Here is a 19,429-nt window from a genome sequence, read left to right as displayed (position 1 = left end):
GGCACATACCTGGGTTGTGGGCTCGATCCCTAATAGGGGACATGCAGGAGGCAGCCAATCAATGACTCCCTCATCATTGATGTTTCTCTCTCTCTCCTTCCCCCTTCCACTCTGAAATCAATAAAAATATATTTTTTTACAAAAGGGTCCTGGGGGACAGAATGTCTGGACTCACTTCAGAGCAGGACTGGAGTGTGGCTGCAAACACAGGCGGGGTCACTCGGCCGGGAACGGGGTGTCCAGCTCACAGCCTCCTGAATAGCAGAGCCCCACCTGCCTCACAGAGGGTGATGCAGACCACAGGTGTGCAGGGCGTGTGTTGCTAGGAGCATAGATGTAAATCCTGGGGCTCAAACCATCACCCCACGTGGTCTCTCCCACAATAGTTTGAAGACAAACTATTTCTTAAGAAAAAAGGCTCCCAAAAGAAAGTCAATTCCTCGTGTGGGAGATGAAAATTCAAAGAAATAAGTCTAATAACATGATGGTTTAACATGGGATGAAGTAAGACAAAAAGTTGGACTCAGCTGAGGCTTGGATTCTAATCTGAACTTATTTATGTGTTTTATAGAGAAAAGAGAAAAATAATGACCCCAACACCATGTCAGCAAGGGCTCCAGCCTGAATTGCTGTCCCAGCTCCGTGGAGGGCACGGGCCCTGTGCTTACAGAACCACGAAGACCCTGGCGGGCGTGCTTGTCTCAGTGGGTCCTGCCTGTGTGCTCTGGGGGAGACTGGCTACGGTGGCATTGGGAGTCAAAGGGACCAAGCCGTCGTGAATGTCAAGGGTCTAACCCAGTGGTCAGCAAACCACGGCTTGCGAGCCACATGCAATTCTTTTGGCCCCTTGAGTGTGGCTCTTCCACAAAATACCACGTGTGGGCGCACACGGACAGTGCGATTGAAACTTCGTGGCCCATGCGCAGAAGTCGGTTTTCGGCCTGGGCGAGTCTATTTTGAAGAAGTGGCGTTAGAAGAAGTGGGGGTGTCGGTCGGTCGGGCAACGGGAGACGCGGTGCAGGCGGGCTGAGGGATACGCAGCTCGGGGGAGGCGTGTGCGATTCATGCACGAGTTGAGTGAGCCAGTCAGTCAGCAGTCTCATGTGCAGTGGTTAGTGCTAGTCGCATCTGCAAATTGCTTGCAGGTGACAAAAGTACCTACTCGAAGCATAAAGTTACCTGTATTTTTCCAACCAGCTGCAAATCCTACAGGTATTTTTGTCATCAATTTAAGAATTGTAATTATTTTGTGTTGGTGGCTTTATTATTATAAAATGAGGACGTTTTTAGGCCAGCTTAGGAGTACCCTAATTAAGTTAATAACAATGTACTTACCTATATAGTTTAAGTTTAAAAAATTTGGCTCTCAAAAGAAATTTCAATCGTTGTACTGTTGATATTTGGCTCTGTTGACTAATGAGTTTGCCGACCACTGGTCTAACCCATGGCGGGAAGGGACTGCCACTCCCAGAGAACTAGAATACGCTTAACCACAAAATTATGCTGACTGTGGCTAACCGTTTCCACTTCTGATCAAGTCCCTAAGCCTCTGCAAACAGATCAGGTGTCATTACAAACTTCAGTCCCACTGTCCGTAACTGAGGACCCTTGCACCAGAGAGCTCCAGATGCAACTGATCATTCACCCACGTGAAATCTGTGCACGGGCCAAGTCCTCCTCTGCTCACCATCCAGCCTCCATGAGCATACTGAGCACACAGTAGGGCTGCAACAAACACACCTCAGGTCTTCCCAAGGCATCAGGAGGTTAACAGGTTTTGCTACTTAAAAGTCAGCGAAGGACATTTCCAAACATGTAGCTTAAAATGAGCGCTTTTCATGAATGGAACGTGCACCTACCCAACCGGTGTGAGTGCCTGGCCAGCATGTGGCCCAGGGCGCGCTGGGCAGGCGGGTGGCGAGAACCAGCCAGGACACCCTTCTGTCCAGACTGGGGCCAGCAATCTCCTCCCAAAGGCTCCCAGAAACCCCTGCTGGCTGAGCTTTGGGCCAGAAGTCCTACCGCCAGGAGTCTGCCTCCCAAAACAAACGGACGAGCACATAAAAGACACCTCCAGGGTGACCATCGGCCTCATTTATGAGCATGAGAAATGAAAGCACCTGGATTTCCCACAAGAGGGGACTTGTACCCCTGAATATGGTGAGCCCACGGAGACAGTGGGGGCAGGTGTCCCTGAGGAACAAGGCCAGTCACGATGAGGCTGTGAGAAGCGACGTGTAGAAAGGTATGCCTGTGTATCGTACAGGAATACAGTTGTGTATCTAATTGTGTAAGCATACATGTGATCTTACTACACACTGGCAGAGTAATGCCAGAAATGAATCATTAAACTTACTAAGTTTAGTTTCCTGTATTTTTTACCCTGAATTATCGTTTTCTGGAATTAAATAATTGTTTTAAAATAAAAACTTTCAATCCAGAGACAGAGAAGCATCGATACAGACTGTCAAAACCCGGAGGGAAGGCAGGGGATGAAGGGGGAGAGATCAACCAAAAGACTTATGTGCATGCATCTAAGCATAACCAACAGATACAGACACTGGGGGGGGGGGGGGGGAGGGGGACGTGTAGGGGGTGGGGGGCAATGGGGGGATGAGGACACATATGTAATACCTTAATCAATAAAGACAAAAAGACACAAATAGATTAAAAGGACATAGGAGAAGGATATTCTAATCTAAAACTAATCAGAAGAAAGCTGCAGTGTCTGCTACTGTCAGACAAGGTAGATTTCAGAGCAAAGAGCCCTACCAGGAACAGACAGATCTCTCATAGTGATAAGGGGACGACGTCAGGAGGGCAGACTGATCCTGAATGCTTATGGCCCTATTAAGTCATTCAAATACTGAAGCAGAAACTGACAGGTCAGAGACAGTTGGAGATGGCGAACCCTCCAAGCAGCAGGCAGAACAGGCAGGCAGACGTGTGAGGGTGAGGCAGGTGTGAACACCATTCTCAAGCAATTGGATTTGGTTAACATTTATAAAAACATGCGACCCTAAACCGAAAAATACACATTCTTTAAGGTGCACGGTGACCTTCACCAAGAGAACCATATTCTGGACCGTTCGACGTCTTAATACATTTAAAAGTACTCCTGTCACACTAAGCATGTGCTCTGCTCAGAGTGCGATTGAATTGGAAATCAATAATAAAAATATCTCTTGAAAAATACCCAACTCTTTGGAAATGAAATAAAGAAAGTTTTGAATAATCCATAGTTTCAAGAAGAAATCGAAGGGGAAATTAGAAAGCATTTTGAAGTAAATAAAAATACAACCTATCATAAAGGTTTTTTGGGGAAACATTTACAGCATCAAATGCGGCTATTAGAAAAGAAGAAAGGACTTGAATCAGTGCCCTCAGAGTCCATCTCAACAAACTAGGAAAGGAAGAGCAAATTAAAATCAAGGGAGTAGAAAAACTAATAAGGATCAGAGCAGAAACCGATAAAATCAAACATAGAAAAACAACAAAGAAAATATTAGAATCCAAGAGCTGGTTCTTTGAGAAGAGCAATAAAATTGATCAAACTGCCCGACTGGCATGGCTCAGTGGTTGAGTGTCGACCTAGGAACTAGCTAGCAGGTCATGGTTCGATTCCGTCGGTCGAGGCACATGCCGGGGTTGTGGGCTTGATCTCCAGTGGGGGGCGTGCAGGAGGCAGCCAATCAGTGATTCTCTCTCCCTCTCCCTTCCTCTCTGAGATCAATAAAAAGATATTTTAAAAAACCATTTGATCAAGCAGTAGCCAGACTTATCGGGGAGGCGGGCGAATGAGGAGCCCCATGTCAGGAAGCAGAGGGCAGCAGCTGCCTCGGGTCCCGTGCCAGCCTCGAGGCTCCCTCAGGAAGAAATACAGAACCCAAACAGGCGCACGTCTACCAGCAAATGTACGTTCCAGTTAAAAACCTTCCTCCACACACAGACAGAAGCCCTGCAGGGCCAGACGGTGCTCTCATAAACTCCGTGAAACACGTAGAGAAGTAAACACCAATTCTATACACATTGTTCTAGAGAAACATCAAAACAAAGGGGACACTTAAAACTCATGCCATCAGGCTAGAGTTCTCTGGGTTGTCAAAACCAGAAAAGAGAATTAAAGAAAACGAAAGACTAACAGCTCCTATGAACATCGATGTAAAATTCTAAACAAAATTTCAGCAAATCAAATTCGACAGCTGAAGTGCTAACCCAGCCTGACCAGCTGGGAGTGAGGCGGCCGAGCACTTGGAAAGCAACCACCGTCACTCCCCAAATCAACAAACTTCGAAGGAGAAACCATGTGCTGACCTCAAGGCCGCGCTTTGACCCCGGCCCGGCCCGGCCCCGGAGCTGCAAGGGACCCAGGAGACTTCACGCGGGAAGAAGGGGAGGGACAGCGCCGTTCGGGGAGACGTGGGCCGCCCTGGGTCCCAGCAGAGGTCTGGCTCAGAGAAGCATGTTCTCTCACTCGGGCACAGAAATTACACAAGCTCGTGGCGAACAGCTCACGGCTAACAGCTGTGGTGGAAGATCACCCCCCGCACCCCCTCGCACCTCCAGCAACCACCACCAGAGCTCACCCCCTCTCCTTCCAGACCTGCGTCTGCTCAACCGACGCTCACAGTCCCCCGACTCTCACGTCCCACCAGGCTCCCACACCGCACCGTGGCCCGCAGCGGGCGAGCTCAGGCGTCCGGCTCTGGTTCCCAGCGGCACGTTCAGAGTGTGGATGCCACGCTGCCTCATCGCTTGCGGGTCCAGCCGCCGAGAATGGACATCCGGGGGCTGTTTGGTTTTGCTCTTTTAACCAAAGCTGTAGGGAATGTCCTCTCTCCGTGTTTCCCTGCACATGTATGAATACTCCACCAGCCCCATCCCTGGGACAGCAGGACTGTGAGCCAAGGCCACCGCCTATTTCAGGTCTCCATGGGCATGCCTGGCCCTGCTCCACCCATGTCCTGCCGCTGCCACTTCCAGATCCGGGCCTGGGCACCCTCTGGGGAGGAGGAGGAAATAATGTACAAATGGGAACGGGAGGCCGAGGGGCTCTGGAGTTAGAAAGGAACTCGCCATCTTCCTCTCAATTAGGCCCACTTTGGAATGCACTTTAAGGAAATCACGGAGATGCGCGAAGTCCTAGCGGCAAGGATGCCAGCGCGTCCTCCCATTGCTAAGGCAGCTGTTTCCCACCCGAAATGGCAATGCTGGAACCTGGTGGGCACAGGCGCGTGGGCTCAGGTGCCAGCCTTTGACGTTGAGTGGGAGGAGGGACGGGCGCCAGGAGAGAGGAGGGCGGCAGGGTTGGCGCCCTGTCCTGGCCACAGGAGTCCCTGCATGGGACTCCAGCCTCCACACAAGCAGGGACACTGTGGGGCCATCTCCAGCTGCTGTGAAATCCTCATTTCAGAGGTCATGCTTTTTAATTCTAGAATTTGCATCGGGCTCTCTCTGACAGTTTCTGTTTCTCTGCGAAGATCCGCCATCTGCCCGTGCACCTTGTCCTTGAAGACCCTGGACATGCTCCCAGGCCAGATCTCCCATGGCTTGAACACGCTCTTACTCCTTAGGCCTGGTTTTCCTGAGGTTCCCAGAGACGGCCTGGCCTCTTGGTCACAGCGGGCTTGGTAGAAGCAGCTGCGTCTGCACGCCGGCTCCCGGGAAACTCCCTCTGCACTCGTGAGGCAGGCGGGTGGAAAGGCAAGTACAGTTTCAGTGCCGCTATGAAAAGTTTTGAACTTGAGAGCCTTTTGAAAGAGTCTCAGAGACCACCTCCCCCAGGGTCCCGGGAAGGAAAAAAGAGAGACTGACTGTGTGCTCACGGGGGTCTCTTCACTGCCTGGGCTGGGGTCGCCATTCAGCTCTGGGGTCACCAGTCAGCTGCCACGCCCACAGGTGCCAAATCTGTGGACTACACAGGCACAGCCCAGCCTGGCCAACACCCATCACACACTCGCCCGTCCAGGTCCCTGTCCCACAACCCCCAGCTGTCACTCAGCCCAGGCTGCCATCGGGGTGAGACCACGATCTGCTTGCAGCCACCGCCCTGCACCCCCACAAAACACCCCAGGCCTCAGAACAGTCCACATGGGGCTCCCCTTTCATGGAGGACAGCCCCGCATGACCTGCTGTCTGACGCCCCTACAGTGGGCTCCTACCCCCCACCCAGTTTTGTAAGTGGTGGGCAGCTACCAGAAGCAAATCAGCTTAAAAAATAAATCTAGACACAGACTATACCCTTTACAAAATGGAGCACAGACCTAAATGTAAGATCAAAACTATAAAGCTCCTAATTTAACAAAGGAAAAAACCTCGGTGACATGAATATGGAGGTGACTCTTTATGTAACACTGTCAAAGGCATCAGCCGTGAGAGAAAGAATTGATAAGCTGGACCTCATTAAAATTAAAAACTTCTCCTCTGCAACAGACAGTGTCAAGAGAATGAGAAGACAAACCATAGACTAGGAGAAAATATTTGCCAAAGAAATATCTGATAAAAGACTATTAACCAGCCTGGCCAGTGTGGCTCAGTGGTTGGGCACTGGCCCATGCAACAAGAGGTCACGGTTCAATTCCCAGTCAGGGCACATGCCCAGGTTGTGGGCTCGATCCCCAGTAGGGGGTGTGCACGAGGCAGCCTATCAATGTTTCTCTCTCATCGATGTTTCTCTCTTTCCCTCTCCCTCTCTTTTCCTCTCTAAAAGTCAATAAAAACATATATTAAAGAAAAGACTATTATCCAATATATATAAAAATTCTTAAAATTTAACCAGAAGAAAACAAACAACCCAATCGAAACATGGGCCCAAACCTTCACAGACCCCTCACCAAAGAAGATACACAGGTGGCAGACAAGCAAATGGAAAGGTGCCCCACGGCCCACATCACTGGGGAAATGCAATGGGATTCACTGCACACCTGTCGGAACGGCCAGAACCCAGAGCACTGACACCACCACGTGCTGGCGAGGACGCGGAGCAGCGGAACTCTCGGTCTGCTGGTGGGAACGCAAAACGATACACTCGCTTTGGAAGACAGTTTGAAGGTTTCTTACAAAATTAAGCATACATACTCTCACCATACAATCCAGTAATCATGCTCTGTGGTGTTTGCCCGAAGGAGCTGAAAACGATGTCCACAGAAGAACCCGCACACGGATGTTACAGAGCTTTGTTCACAACTGGCCAGCAGCTGGAAGCAACCAGGATGTCCTTCCGCTGGTGAAGGGCTAAATCAACAGCGGTCCATCCAGACAATGGACTGTCACTCAGAGCTCACAAGAAATGAGCCGTCCAGCCATGCGAAGGCGTGCGGGAATCTTAACGGCACATTACGAGTGAAACAAGCCAATCTGAAAGGCCAATGCCATGATGCCACCTCTGTGACGTTCTAGAAAGGCAAAACTGTGGAGACACGAGAAGATCAGTCGGTGCCAGAGGCTGGGGGGAGGGCTGGATTGGCAGAGCACAGGGTTTTTAGGGCAGTGAGAATTCCCCACACAATGCTACAATGATGGATGACACATGTCGTGATACATCTGTCCAGGCACACAGGATGTACAACACTGACAGCGAACCTCATATAAACCACAGGCTCAGGTGGTGACGCGTCCATGCAGGCTCATTGGTGGGGGTGTTGGTAATGGGGGGCTATGCGCGTCTGGGGCAGGGTATATGGGAAGTCTCTGTACCCTTCACTTAATTTTGTAAGAACCTAAAACTGCTCCATAAAACAAAACCTTTTTAAACATTGTCTTTGAGAATGCCCACCCTGCCCTGCTTTTTCCTGGTGCTGACGACACATGCAAAAGGTGCCCTGTGCATGGGCATGTGCATGTGAAGTGTGCTGTGGAGCATGTGTGCACACTGCAGGTTGTGGCAACCCGTGTGTGCGGGCATGTGCGTGTGTAAGTGTGCTGCAGAGTGCATGTGCACACTGCAGGTAGTGGCGACCTGTGTGTGTGGGCATGTGTGTGTAAGTGTGCTGCGAGTGTGTGTTCACACTGGAGGTAGTAGGGATCTATGTGTGCGGGCATGTGCGTGTGCAAGCATGCTGCAGAGTGTGTGTGCGCACTGCAGGTTGTGGGGACCTGTGTGTGCGGGCATGTGCGTGTGCAAGGATGCTGCAGAGTGTGTGTGCGCACTGCAGGTTGTGGGGACCTGTGTGTGTGGGCATGTGTGTGTGCAAGCATGCTGCAGAGTGTGTGTGCGCACTGAAGGTTGTGGGGACCTGTGTGTGCGGGCATGTGCGTGTGCAAGCATGCTGCAGAGTGTGTGTGCGCACTGCAGGTTGTGGGAACCTATGTGTGCGGGCATGTGCGTGTGCAAGCATGCTGCAGAGTGTGTGTGCGCACTGCAGGTTGTAGGGACCTATGTGTGTGGGCATGTGTGTGTGCAAGCATGCTGCAGAGTATGTGTGCACATTGCAGGTGGTGGGAACCTGTGTGTGCGGGCATGTGCGTGTGCAAGCATGCTGCAGAGTGTGTGTGCGCACTGCAGGTTGTGGGAACCTATGTGTGCGGCCATGTGTGTGTGCAAGCATGCTGCAGAGTGTGTGTGCACATTGCAGGTGGTGGGAACCTGTGTGTGGGGGCACGTGCATGTGCAAGCATGCTGCAGAGTGTGTGTGCACATTGCAGGTGGTGGGAACCTGTGTGTGCGGGCATGTGCGTGTGCAAGCATGCTGCAGAGTGTGTGTGCGCACTGCAGGCCATGGCAACTGCACGAGGCACACGCACCTCTCTGCACTGACCAGGACACTGTACGTGTCCTGCATGGAAACCCAGTGGTCACACTCCGTTTGAAACAGATACATCTCACTACAACCTGGTCAAGCAGGATGCCTTAGAAATGGAGCATCTGATGCTGATGATTAGAGGACTCCAGTGGGCAGGACGAAGCCTGCAGAGGCTCCGGAGCAGTAAGCTCAGTGGGTAGGGAAGTGAGTAACGAGCAGCACAGTTCTCATGATGAATAAGATGCATGTGCTGCCCTCGGCCTCGGCACCACAGAGCCCCACACACGACGAGGCAGCCACGACAAGGGAGCAGGTTTGGACCCGAGAGAAGCAAATAACCATGGATCCTTGCTGGTGCCGCCAGGCAGCGCGGAGTCGTTCCTGGGGCTCTCCTGTGCACAGCTCCCCCCGCAGTGGCAGTTCATGTATAGACTTTTCTATAACCAAGCGTTTTGTCTCAGACGTGGCTAATGGTGAGGGAGCGGTGACCGAGAACATGACCAGAGCTAACCCTGCGTGCTGGCTCGGCCGCAGGGGCTCAGGGACCCACGTCGGACGGCAGTCGGAGCTCAGGTGAGACGGCAGGACTCGCAGCAGGCCTGACGCGCAGCGGGCCCAGCCCTCCGCACGGTGTTTTAGGGCTGAGTGTGAGCCTTGACCATGAGCCCTGGACCCGGGTGCCCACAGGAGGCCCCTGTTGGCGGACACTCTGCTGGGCGTTGGCTGGCACAGTCAGCAGCAGTGAGTGGGGCATGGCAGCCACAGCGGCGCTTCTAGAACCAGCCGACTCTCCCTGCACCCCTGTCAGACCACGAGCCCGTGTTCACTTAAAAACACCAGGTTGTAGGAGACAAGCCCAGGAGACTCAAGTTGGACGCGCCCTGGAGACACGGCTATCTTCTCATGACACCGGGACGAGGGCTCCCTGGGCCACAATAGCTCCGCTTTGCAGGCACCATGTCCCTGTCCCCAGGGGCAGGGCACAGTCCAGATTTGGAGGAGTGACCGGGTCCCGTGGGTGCTCAGGCAGCATGCAGAGCCACTGGCCAGCGGCTGCTTGCCGACTCTAACTTGGACCCAGGCCCTGTGAGGACCAGGGGAGCACGTAGGCACTGCCCTTGTGCGGACAACGGTCAGACGCATATGTGAGGTAACGGAAATGATCAGGAACTGATATGCTAGTGGAGAGATGGGCAACTAGTGAGATGATGGCAAAAACTCGTGTTGGAGCTCCGAGGGACATTCCAGTGCCATCCTGGAGCCCAGGTTAAGCCGGTCACGAAGACGCGAGGAGACCGGGACCTGCCAGGGCCACGGGGGCTGGTCCCCCTGAGTCCAGCCACTGGCCCCACTGCCAAGAGCCCCACCTCTATCCACGGCTGCGACCTCACCAGGAGGTGCTTCTAGGAAGAACGATGATATGTCACTAAAGAGCCATCACCCACCTGGAAGGCCTGCAGCCAGGCCACCCTGGACCCTCCGCAGCGACAGTGCCGCTCAGCCGGCCTGCCTTGGCCTGGGCACCTCCCCCCCCCCCCCCATCAAGGGGGTGTCTACAGCGCTGTCTCCCCAAGCCCCCCGTCTCCAGGGTAGGACAGAGCAGCCACCGTGACCTTGACCTTGAACACTGTGCAGACTGATAGAGCTGGACTTCCAGGGTGCGGGCTGTCACGCAGACACCGTTTCGTTGACACTGGAACCAATCCCCTCCCCTCTCCTCCTCCCCGTAGGTCTCACCTCGCTTTCCGTTAGCACTTTGCTCCCTTCCCCAACCCGGACTCCTGAGCACAACCCGTGCCCGCTGTCCCGTCAATGCCGCCGGCCGAGGCGCAGCTATCTTTCCTCGAACACGCGAACACGCAATTATCAAAACAAAACCAGCCCACTCACGTCTCGGCGCCTGAGCCCGTCTGTACCCCCCTTGCTCGTCTTTGGAGGGGGCTCCCTCCCGCCCTCACAGGTACAGACCCGCCCTGTCCTCCTCGGGCTGCGGCAGGAGCGCCACCCCACACTCGGCTCTGTGCCCAGTGACACGACCTCGTGGGACTGGCCCCGGCAGGACCCGCTCACCGGAGATGATGGAGTCGTTCAGCACCTCTTCGTCCTGGTACAGGAGCAGGTCGTCCTGGAGCTCCGAGTGCACCAGCAAGTTCTCCTTGTTCTCCTCCGACGCCTTGGCTGCCACCCACTTGCCCTCTGAGGCGCCTTCCACGCTCCAGGCCTCCTCCCGCTCCTTGGCCCGCTCCATGCTGGATGCTCGCGACAGGCGGACGTCCACCCGCTTCTTCGGGGACCCTTTGCTGTCCCTCCCTTGAAAACTGAATCAGAAAGGCAGTTCAGGTCAGACGCTGTCTCTTCACCTGGGAAAGCTGCAAAATGGACGGGCAGGGGTGCTTGTCTGGGCACCGTAATGACCCAGTACCAGAGCGATGTCTCGGCTTCTGTCCCGAACTCACAGGACCAGAAGCAAGAGGCGTGCACACATGGCACTGAATCCGCGGCAGGGGCTGCTGAGAACATGGGGCTCTGAGCAGCAGTCACGCGTGTAACAAAACCTGCCTCACCGCCCACAGCAAGTGCTCAGGCCAAGGCTTCCGAGAAGCGAGAAGGGCACGGTGTCTGGCGTTCCCGCCAAGCCCTGGGGGGCCCATTGCCCATGTTGCCTGCAAACAACTTGCTTCTCCTTCACATGCGACAAACCTCAGGAGATCAAGACCAGGGTGAGCCTCGGGAACCACCTGGGACCCCTCACAGAGCGTGACCAAGACCAGCCACAAACCAGCTGCAGAGTTGGGTGCAAATGCAAATGCCAGCTCTTTGCCAAAAAAACTATTGAGAACTTCAAGATGGTGACGCAGAGCAGTGAGCCAGCCCGGAGACCTCCCAGGTGCACCCCACAAGCGGCCAGCGGGGAGTTTGGCACACAGGTCCCTCGGCCAAGGCAGGGCCTACCTGTCCTGACGGTGCTTGGTGGCCAGTGCCCGGTGTAGCTCCTCGATCACACGGCTGGGGGGCAGCGGCCGGTGGATGGTGGTGGGATGCGGAGACCCTGTGGGCGTGGGAAGCTGTCCTCGGGGGGGAGGGTCAGCGTTCTTCCCGCTGGCATCCTGGAGGAGCACAGCCTGGCCTGGGGAGTGAGAGGCCAAGGAGAAGCTGAGTTCACGGGCAGGGCGGCGACAGGAGCCAAGGAGCTGAGAGGACGCAGGTCCCTGCCGGGTGAGCCTGCCCATGCAGGCGTGGCTGGGGCTCCCCCCGGGCCCGGGCCCCACTGTCCACTAGAGCCACACAGAGCAATGCCGCCGGCCGAGCTGTGCCTTCCCAGGGGACCTTTCACCACCTCTCTCTCTCAGGTGAGAAACTGAGGCCCAGAAGCCAACTCCAGGTCGTGCACCTTCAGGAGGTGGTGGGGACTGGGAAGGGAACCTGGCAGGTGACCCAGGTGTAGCTGAGGCCACAGGACCCCATACAAGGAGCTGACTGTCACCCGCTGGGCAGGGGCAGGAAAGCTTGCCTGAGGGGTAGGTCACGCGTCTCCAGGGTCCAGGCCAGTCAAGGGGCAGTTCATACAGAGGGAGGGTGGGGACTGCGGCTAACAGGAGAGCGGGTCCAGCTTGAGGGGGCTGCTGCGACTCGGGGCTGCCGCATATGAACTTTTCAAAAAAAGCCAGAAATTTGGACTACAGGTGAAAATTCTCCTCTGTGTTTATACATACTAATAGCTAATACTTCAATAGACTTTAATATGTTTTAAATGTTGGCAACCCATTTTTTAAAAAATATCAAACACCGTATAAGCCCAGCACAGCAAGTCCAAAGTGGGATCTGGGGCAGGTGAGGATGCCCTGGACAGGCTGCTGGGTCTCAGGCCAGAGAGCGCCCAGGGGACTGGCTTGTGTGCTGTCCCCTGTGCCAGGTAAGCCCAGGTGAGGGTCTTTCTCCTCCCTGCTGCCACCTGGAGTTCACAGGATGAAGCCAAGTTTCCCCATAGAAAAGGGAAAAGGACCGTGGAGAACATGAAGACGCTCTCCCAAATGTCCCTCAGCTGTGAGAGCGCCAGGACCCAGCTCTGTGGCCACTCTCCTGTCCCTTCCGATCCTGTTCCAGTCCCCATATCCGTGGGTGACCGGGTGACATATCTGATTTATGCCTCGGGTGCTCTTCTATACAAGATGAACTGACAAGGTAAATGCTGAGAGCACCGTGCGCCCGCCTGAGGGCTGTGGTCAGGACAGGCTCCTGGAAGAGGGGACAGGGATGCACTGACCTGGTGAAGTGAGAGGAAAGAACATTCTAGCAGGGAAAGCAGGGGGAGGGGGTGGGGGGCATGTGGAGGGTCTGAGCTTTGGCCCTAAACAGCTCGAGTCTCCATTAGCTGGGGGACCTGGACAAGCTGCTGGAGCGCCTGGGCCTCCGTTTCCTCCACTCAAGGCCGTGTGCCCCCGGGTCCTTGGGTGCCTGGGCTGGTGCACCCACACGCGGTAAGCGGTCGAATTACAGGCGGAGGCCAAGGCCTGGGAGCAGACCTCTGGCCTCTCTGCTGTCATCTGCCACCTCTGTCCTCAAGGCCGCCTGGCAGGACTCGCTCCTAAAGCGACCCCTCCTAGGAAGGGCCTGCCCTTCCTGAGACCAGCGCCGCCCCTGTTCCAGCAATTATGGCCCAAGAGACGCACCAGCTTGGAGAGGAAATGTGTCAGCTACCTGGACTTGCTCAGACAGGAGGCCAACGCTGCAGACGGGAGGCCTGGGGCCTCTACCCGGCCATGCTTCCCTCTGACCACCTTAATATGTTTTAAATGTTGGCAACTCATTTTTAAAAAAATATCAAACACCATATAAGCCCAGCACAGCACGTCTGAAGTGGGATCTGGGGCAGGTCAGAGATCACGGGAGGGAGAGGTAATCAGTGAAGCAGGAGAACAGAGACAGTGAGAGAGATTAAGAGAGAGAGAGAAAGGGGAGGGGAGAGAGGAGGAGGGGAGCGGAAAGGGGAGGAAGGGAGCAGAAAGAGGAGGAGGGAAGGGAGAGAGAGGAAGAGAGAGAAACACAGGACAGACACTTGGACACCCAGACAGACAGAAAGACCTCATCTGGGGGCTAGCTGTGTCTCCTGCACGCAGAAGACCTCAGCCCACTGCAAGGGGACTGCCCTGCTTGCTAGAGGGGTCCTGAGTGGTCTGCTTCCAACAACCAGAGGTCCTTGCTAAGTAAGAACAGCCCTCCTGCCCCAGCTCTGCTCCCTGGACCTGCCCAGAGCCCAAATGCACAAGCAGCCCCCAGAGGGAGCCCCATCAGGATAGATGGATGGAAGGAAGGGAGATGGATGGGTGGACGGACAATGCGTTAGGACCCACCTGTGGCATTTTTTGTGGCTTTGGAGCCTGCCTTGGGCAGTGGGATGGGCAGCAGCGGGGGACTGGGGAGCTGGCCCACGGATCTCTCCAGGGTTCTGGGAGGACTGTCCAGGGAGTCGGACCCAGCTAAGGCTTGAGAGGACTCGTCCGTGGTAGGTGGAAGGCTGCTGGTGGGGTCTGCTTCTTCACCTCTGGATGCTGAGGGCGTCTTGGCTGATTCAAAGACAAAACAGAGAGTTCACAAACCATGGTTCCTTCGACTGGTGACAGTGAGCGAGGGCAGCAAGGGGTGGGTGGGACTGCGACAGGGAGCAGAATCCACAGGGGCCACTTCACATACACACTTGACCTCCTGTGAGTTCAACTATCAATAGAGCTGCCAGAAGCAGAGAGGAGGGAATCATTTCAAGAGTGTGAGTGGTTCAGTTCCCTTTTCACCCACTGGGTGGTGCCAAAGCTCCCACCTGGCCTGGGGGAAGGAGGGGGCGGGGGTGGTCACAGTCACAGGTTTTGGGATCAGACACACCTGGGCTGCAGCTGGCCCTGCACTTCCTCTGTGACTTTAGATCAGTTATTAAGCCTCACTGTGCCTCATTTACCGGCGCATGACATCAAACTAATAACTGGGGTCCCTCAAAAGACAGCTGTGATGTTTAAACAAGAGATGACAGGCCCTAACTGGTTTTGCTCAATGGATAGAGTGTTGGCTTGCAGACTGAAGGGTCTCAGGTTCGATTCAAGGGCACATGCCCAGGGTTGCGAGCTCGATCCCCAGTAGGGAGCATGCAGGAGGTAGCCGATCAGTGATTCTCTCTCATCATTCATGTTTCTATCGCTCTTTCCCTCTCCCTTTCTCTCTGAAATCAATAAAAATATAGTTAAAAATAAATAAATAATAAAATAAATAATAATAATAAAAGAGACGACGTGAGCCTTCACGTTGCAGACGCTCAAATTTAGCAGCTACTGACTTCTCAGGTCTGGCTTTCAGCAGCCCTGCCCCCTGGCACACCAGCCAGGTGAGTGATGGGGAAGGTCAGCCTGCTCAGACCCCGCCCATCCTCTTCTTCCACCTGCATATCCAGGCTCCCCCAGGAGGGACCCCCCCAACTCCCTCGAGTACTGTGCTCCCTGCTTTCTCCCAACCCATCAACCCTCCCCCTTCCACTCTCTCCACCCAGCTCAATTTCCACCATCCACCACAGCAGGTCCTCTGCCTGACTTCCTTTCCATTTAAATCTGGAAGAGCCCCATCTCTGGATAGAGCCTCCGTGATCCCACCCCTGTGGAGGTGCCACAGAAGGCCCAGCCCCAGCCGCCTCAGGACCTCCCCGCAAACCCTGCACGCAGCTCAGCCTCCACCTCAGTCACTCTGCTTCACACCTCTCCTGGCTTTTTCCTGCTCCAGTTTCCCACCTCCCTCCTGCCATGCAGCCTCACCTCCAGGTTTACAGGGGAAACTGAGGCCATCAGACAGGGGCAATCCTGTCTCAAACATAAATCTACTGTCCCTGCACCCCTTCCTCCCTCCCTTCCTCCCTCCCTGATGTGAGAGGCAACCTCCTGTCCCCCCCTTGGACCCCAGGTGCCCAGGTCTGTGCAAGGCCCTGGCTGTTGCGTTTTTACAACCACCTGAGGATACTAACATCCGGGAACAACCTTTCAGAATGAACCCTATAATCAGAGTGGGCCCACCCATCCACCCATCCATGGGACCTCCTCAGGCAGGCAGGCGCGGGTGGGGTGCTGTCCGCGGTGCTGAAAGCACGTGCTGCGGACGGGGTGGGATCCCTGCCCTTAGGGAACGTCCACAGACACTGGGAGCATGCGTGGTATGTCCCATGGATCCCATTACTTATCACCATTTGTATTATTTTAATGTCCGTGTTGGAAGTGGCAAATTCTCAGGCCAGGCCCTTTCTCTTGTTGCCAGAAGGGCTGGCCCTCCCACTGGCCTCGGAGCACAACCTGAGAAGGAGCCCCCTCCCCCCGACTGCAGAAGGCAGCCTCGGCTCTGCCTCGGAGGGCAGATTTCTAACGGCTCCACAGAGGTGTCCCACCCCACGCGCAGAGGTGGAATGCCGCCCCCCTTCTGCTCAGAAGGCCCTGGGGCTCCACACACCAGCAGCGCTCAAAGTCCTCCTCCAAAGCCCCTCCACAAACCTAGCCTATGCTCACCGCACAGAGACCCCGTGGTCCCTGACCTGTCTGAGCGGCTCGCCTCTCCTCCTCTCTCAGCCTGCATCTTCCTCTGCATCGCCTGTGAGAGTGTGTGTAGCTACCATGATAGTTGGGAATCTTGTCGAAACTGAAATGTTAACACCCGTTAAAATCTCAAGTATGGGGGAGAAAAACCTTAGAAGATAGAGCTCTGGCTATTCTCTGATTTGGGGAACCCTCCCTCAGGGCTGTCTCTGTCCTGCCCTGGCCAGCAGAGGGCGCTGCGCACCCACCGAACACTCAGCAAACCCCAGTGCAGGGCTCAGATCTAGGCGTAGCCACAGACGCTCCCCTTCTCCCATCACCCTGGGAGGATGACCCAGACTCAATAGCATGCCCCGCCCACAAAAAGATTCTTAGGAACAAATTTGTGCTCAACACACCAAGTCTGCTCTGAAATCCATGGCCGAACCATCTGGACAGCAAGAGCGCCTGGGTTAACGGGCCTTGATGGGAGCCGGCACATTCCTCAGAGCCCAACAAGCAGGAAGACCCTGCCACGGAGGAGCGCCGGGTGCCAGCAGCAGGCGGGGCAGCTGCCTAGCAGAGCAGTAGGCTCAGTGGCCGAGGGCAACTCTGAGTTAGGCCACGGGAATCCCACCAACCTCCACCCTGACTGAAGGCTGATGCCTGGGGGATGGCAGGACCCCGGTGCCCAAAGGGCCTCTGCAGGAGAGGCCAGGGTGTCCCACCAGCCATAACTCTTCAGACCCCAAACTCATTGTTTCCCCGCGTCAGGGTGAAACTGGAGAGGCACAACCAGCCCCTCTTGGCAGGTGCCTACAAAGGCTGAAGGGACGCTGTGGGTGGGACCACGGGGAGAAGCACAGGGAGAGCCTCATTGGGCAGGAGGAGGCAGCCGAGGACAGAGGCTTGCCCGGCTGTGAAGCAGAAGGCCTCGCCGTCCACAGAAGCCCTGGTGAGCCTGTCCTCGTGGCCTGGACTTCCAACATCCCACAACCGCAGGGACACAGCTGAAGCTCCAGCCCTCACACTGCCTGCCATGTTTACAGCTGAAGCTGTACCGAGGAACAGGCTTCCTGCTCCACAGTGAAGTCTCCTGGGACACATCTCTACAAACACTGCTAAGAGGTCAGAGAGCAGGGGGTGGTCACCTCAAAGCACTCACAGGTGTCTTTGCTGGGTTCATGCTTGCCTTCCCCTCCATCATCCCCTTTGTCACTCCTTTCTCAGCTGCCAATGACCCAGTCTATTCAATTAAACCAATGATCATCACCACTACAACCATCACCGCAGTCACCACCACCACCACCACCATCACCATCACTGCCATCACCATCACCATCACCATCACTGCCATCACCATCACCATCACCATCACTGCCATCACCATCACCATCACCATCACTGCCATCACCATCACCGCCATCACCACCATCTCACCACCATCACCACCACAATCACCATCACTACCATCACCACCACCACTACCACCAGCACCATCATCACCATCACTGCCACCATCACCGCCACTATCACTACCACCACCACCATCTCCAGTAATCAGCACAGTTCCTGCCACCATGTGTGTATAACACCAGAGTCCTTCCACCTGACATAGGCCCCAACATTTGTCCCTGTAACAGAGGGAACCAATGAAGCTTGGAGCAGTGCAACAAGCACACCTGGCGGAGAAGTGGTGAGAAGCACCTCCCTATTGGAGGAGCTGGCATGCTGGGCTTCACCGGCAGCCACCCTGCCAGGGCACCATGCGGCAGGCACTGAAGTCCCGTCTCTGACAGAGGCAGGATCTGTGGAGGCTGCAACCTGTGGAGGATGCTGTGGGCGCCTCCACCTCCACTCTGCCCTATGGTCATGGGCTCAACGACGTTGCTCCCACTGGACACTGGCTCCTTGGGGAAAAATTTCCTAAAGTTCCCAGTGAAGAAGCAAAGGTGTCCAGAGGAAGGTGCACGGGGGCCACCTGCGAGCATGTGAGCACTTCCATTTACTGGCTATGCCAGACTTGGGAGAACACAGTCTGAAAATGCTCCGGCAAACATTTAAACCCACCCGCATGGCAGAGTGTGGCGGAGCTCGAGCAGGGCCGCGGTTGTGCCTCGAGGATAGCTCCTGATGGAGCCCAGGCCCAGGCCGGGGACCCCAGTTGCCACCCAGGCCAATGGCCATCCTGGGAGCAGCTCCACCCCACACGGTCTCCAGCTGGTACCTGCATCCTCTGAGAGGGAGTCTGAGGACAGTGGCTCCTCCAGGGAAGCCTGGTCCGTCCCGGTGGCCGAGGGGGTTCCTGGCTGGGCATCTTCTGGAAACTGCTGCTTGGGAGTGGACGGCTCACTCTGTGTGGCTCGGTGGCCCATTCTGCTTTCAGCATCTGCAAGGAGATGCACTGTTAGCCTAGCCCAGGGGTGGGCAAACTTTTTGACTCGAGGGCCACAATGGGTTCTTAAACTGGACCGGAGGGCCGGAACAAAAGCATGGATGGAGTGTTTGTGTGAACTAATATAAATTCAAAGTAAACATCATTACATAAAAGGGTACAGTCTTTTTTTTTCAATAGTTTTATTCATTTCAAACGGGCCGGATCCGGCCCGCGGGCCGTAGTTTGCCCACGGCTGGCCTAGCCTGTCCTCCCTCCCTGCATGCTCTATATGTTTTCTGGTTAATCCTCACCTGAGGATATTTTTTCCATTGCTTTTTATCAGAGAGTAGAAGGAAGGGAGGGAGATAGAAACATTGATGTGAGGGAGACACATCAACTGGTGGCCCCCTGCGCATGCCTGAATGGGGGCAGGGTGGGAACCCATAATCAAGGTATGTATCCTTGACCTGGAATCAAACCTGCGACCATTTGGTGTCGATGCTCTAACCACTTAGCAACTCTGGCCAGAGCTCTGCAGCTTTATCCCTGCCAAAGCCTTGCTGGGCATGTGCCTGCCTGGGCCCGGAGTCCCTGCGCACACCCTGTCTTCCTAAGGCAGCACCGAGCATCGCGACACCCCTCAGCCTCTGCCACCTGCCTGTGCCCTCTCACTCCGACACCGGTGGAGACTGGACAATGACCCCCACCCATATCTGCACCTTTGGATGCCTCCCCCCTAACCCTGGACTCTGCCCTGTGGCTTGCTTTGGTCAGTG

The 19,429-nt window shown here is 55.1% G+C and overlaps 1 protein-coding gene across 2 annotated transcripts in view; it reads right to left on the bottom strand.

Moving 5' to 3' along the window:
* PHACTR3 (phosphatase and actin regulator 3) overlaps positions 1-19,429 on the bottom strand; it is a 151,955-nt gene that overhangs the window by 28,210 nt on the left and 104,316 nt on the right. For both annotated transcript variants that reach the window (XM_036323414.1, XM_036323413.1), the window contains exons 4-7: positions 18,504-18,665; positions 14,093-14,305; positions 11,694-11,868; positions 10,812-11,059 (exon numbers count right to left, since the gene is read on the bottom strand). In XM_036323414.1, coding sequence (XP_036179307.1) covers positions 10,812-11,059; positions 11,694-11,868; positions 14,093-14,305; positions 18,504-18,665 — 798 coding nt within the window. The remainder of the gene's footprint in view (positions 1-10,811; positions 11,060-11,693; positions 11,869-14,092; positions 14,306-18,503; positions 18,666-19,429) is intronic.

Source organism: Myotis myotis, unplaced genomic scaffold (assembly GCF_014108235.1).
Source record: "Myotis myotis isolate mMyoMyo1 unplaced genomic scaffold, mMyoMyo1.p scaffold_m19_p_9, whole genome shotgun sequence".
NCBI classification, from domain to species: Eukaryota; Metazoa; Chordata; class Mammalia; order Chiroptera; family Vespertilionidae; genus Myotis; species Myotis myotis.
Note: the sequence above shows the minus strand (reverse complement) of the source record. Positions and strands in the feature narration are given on the sequence as shown.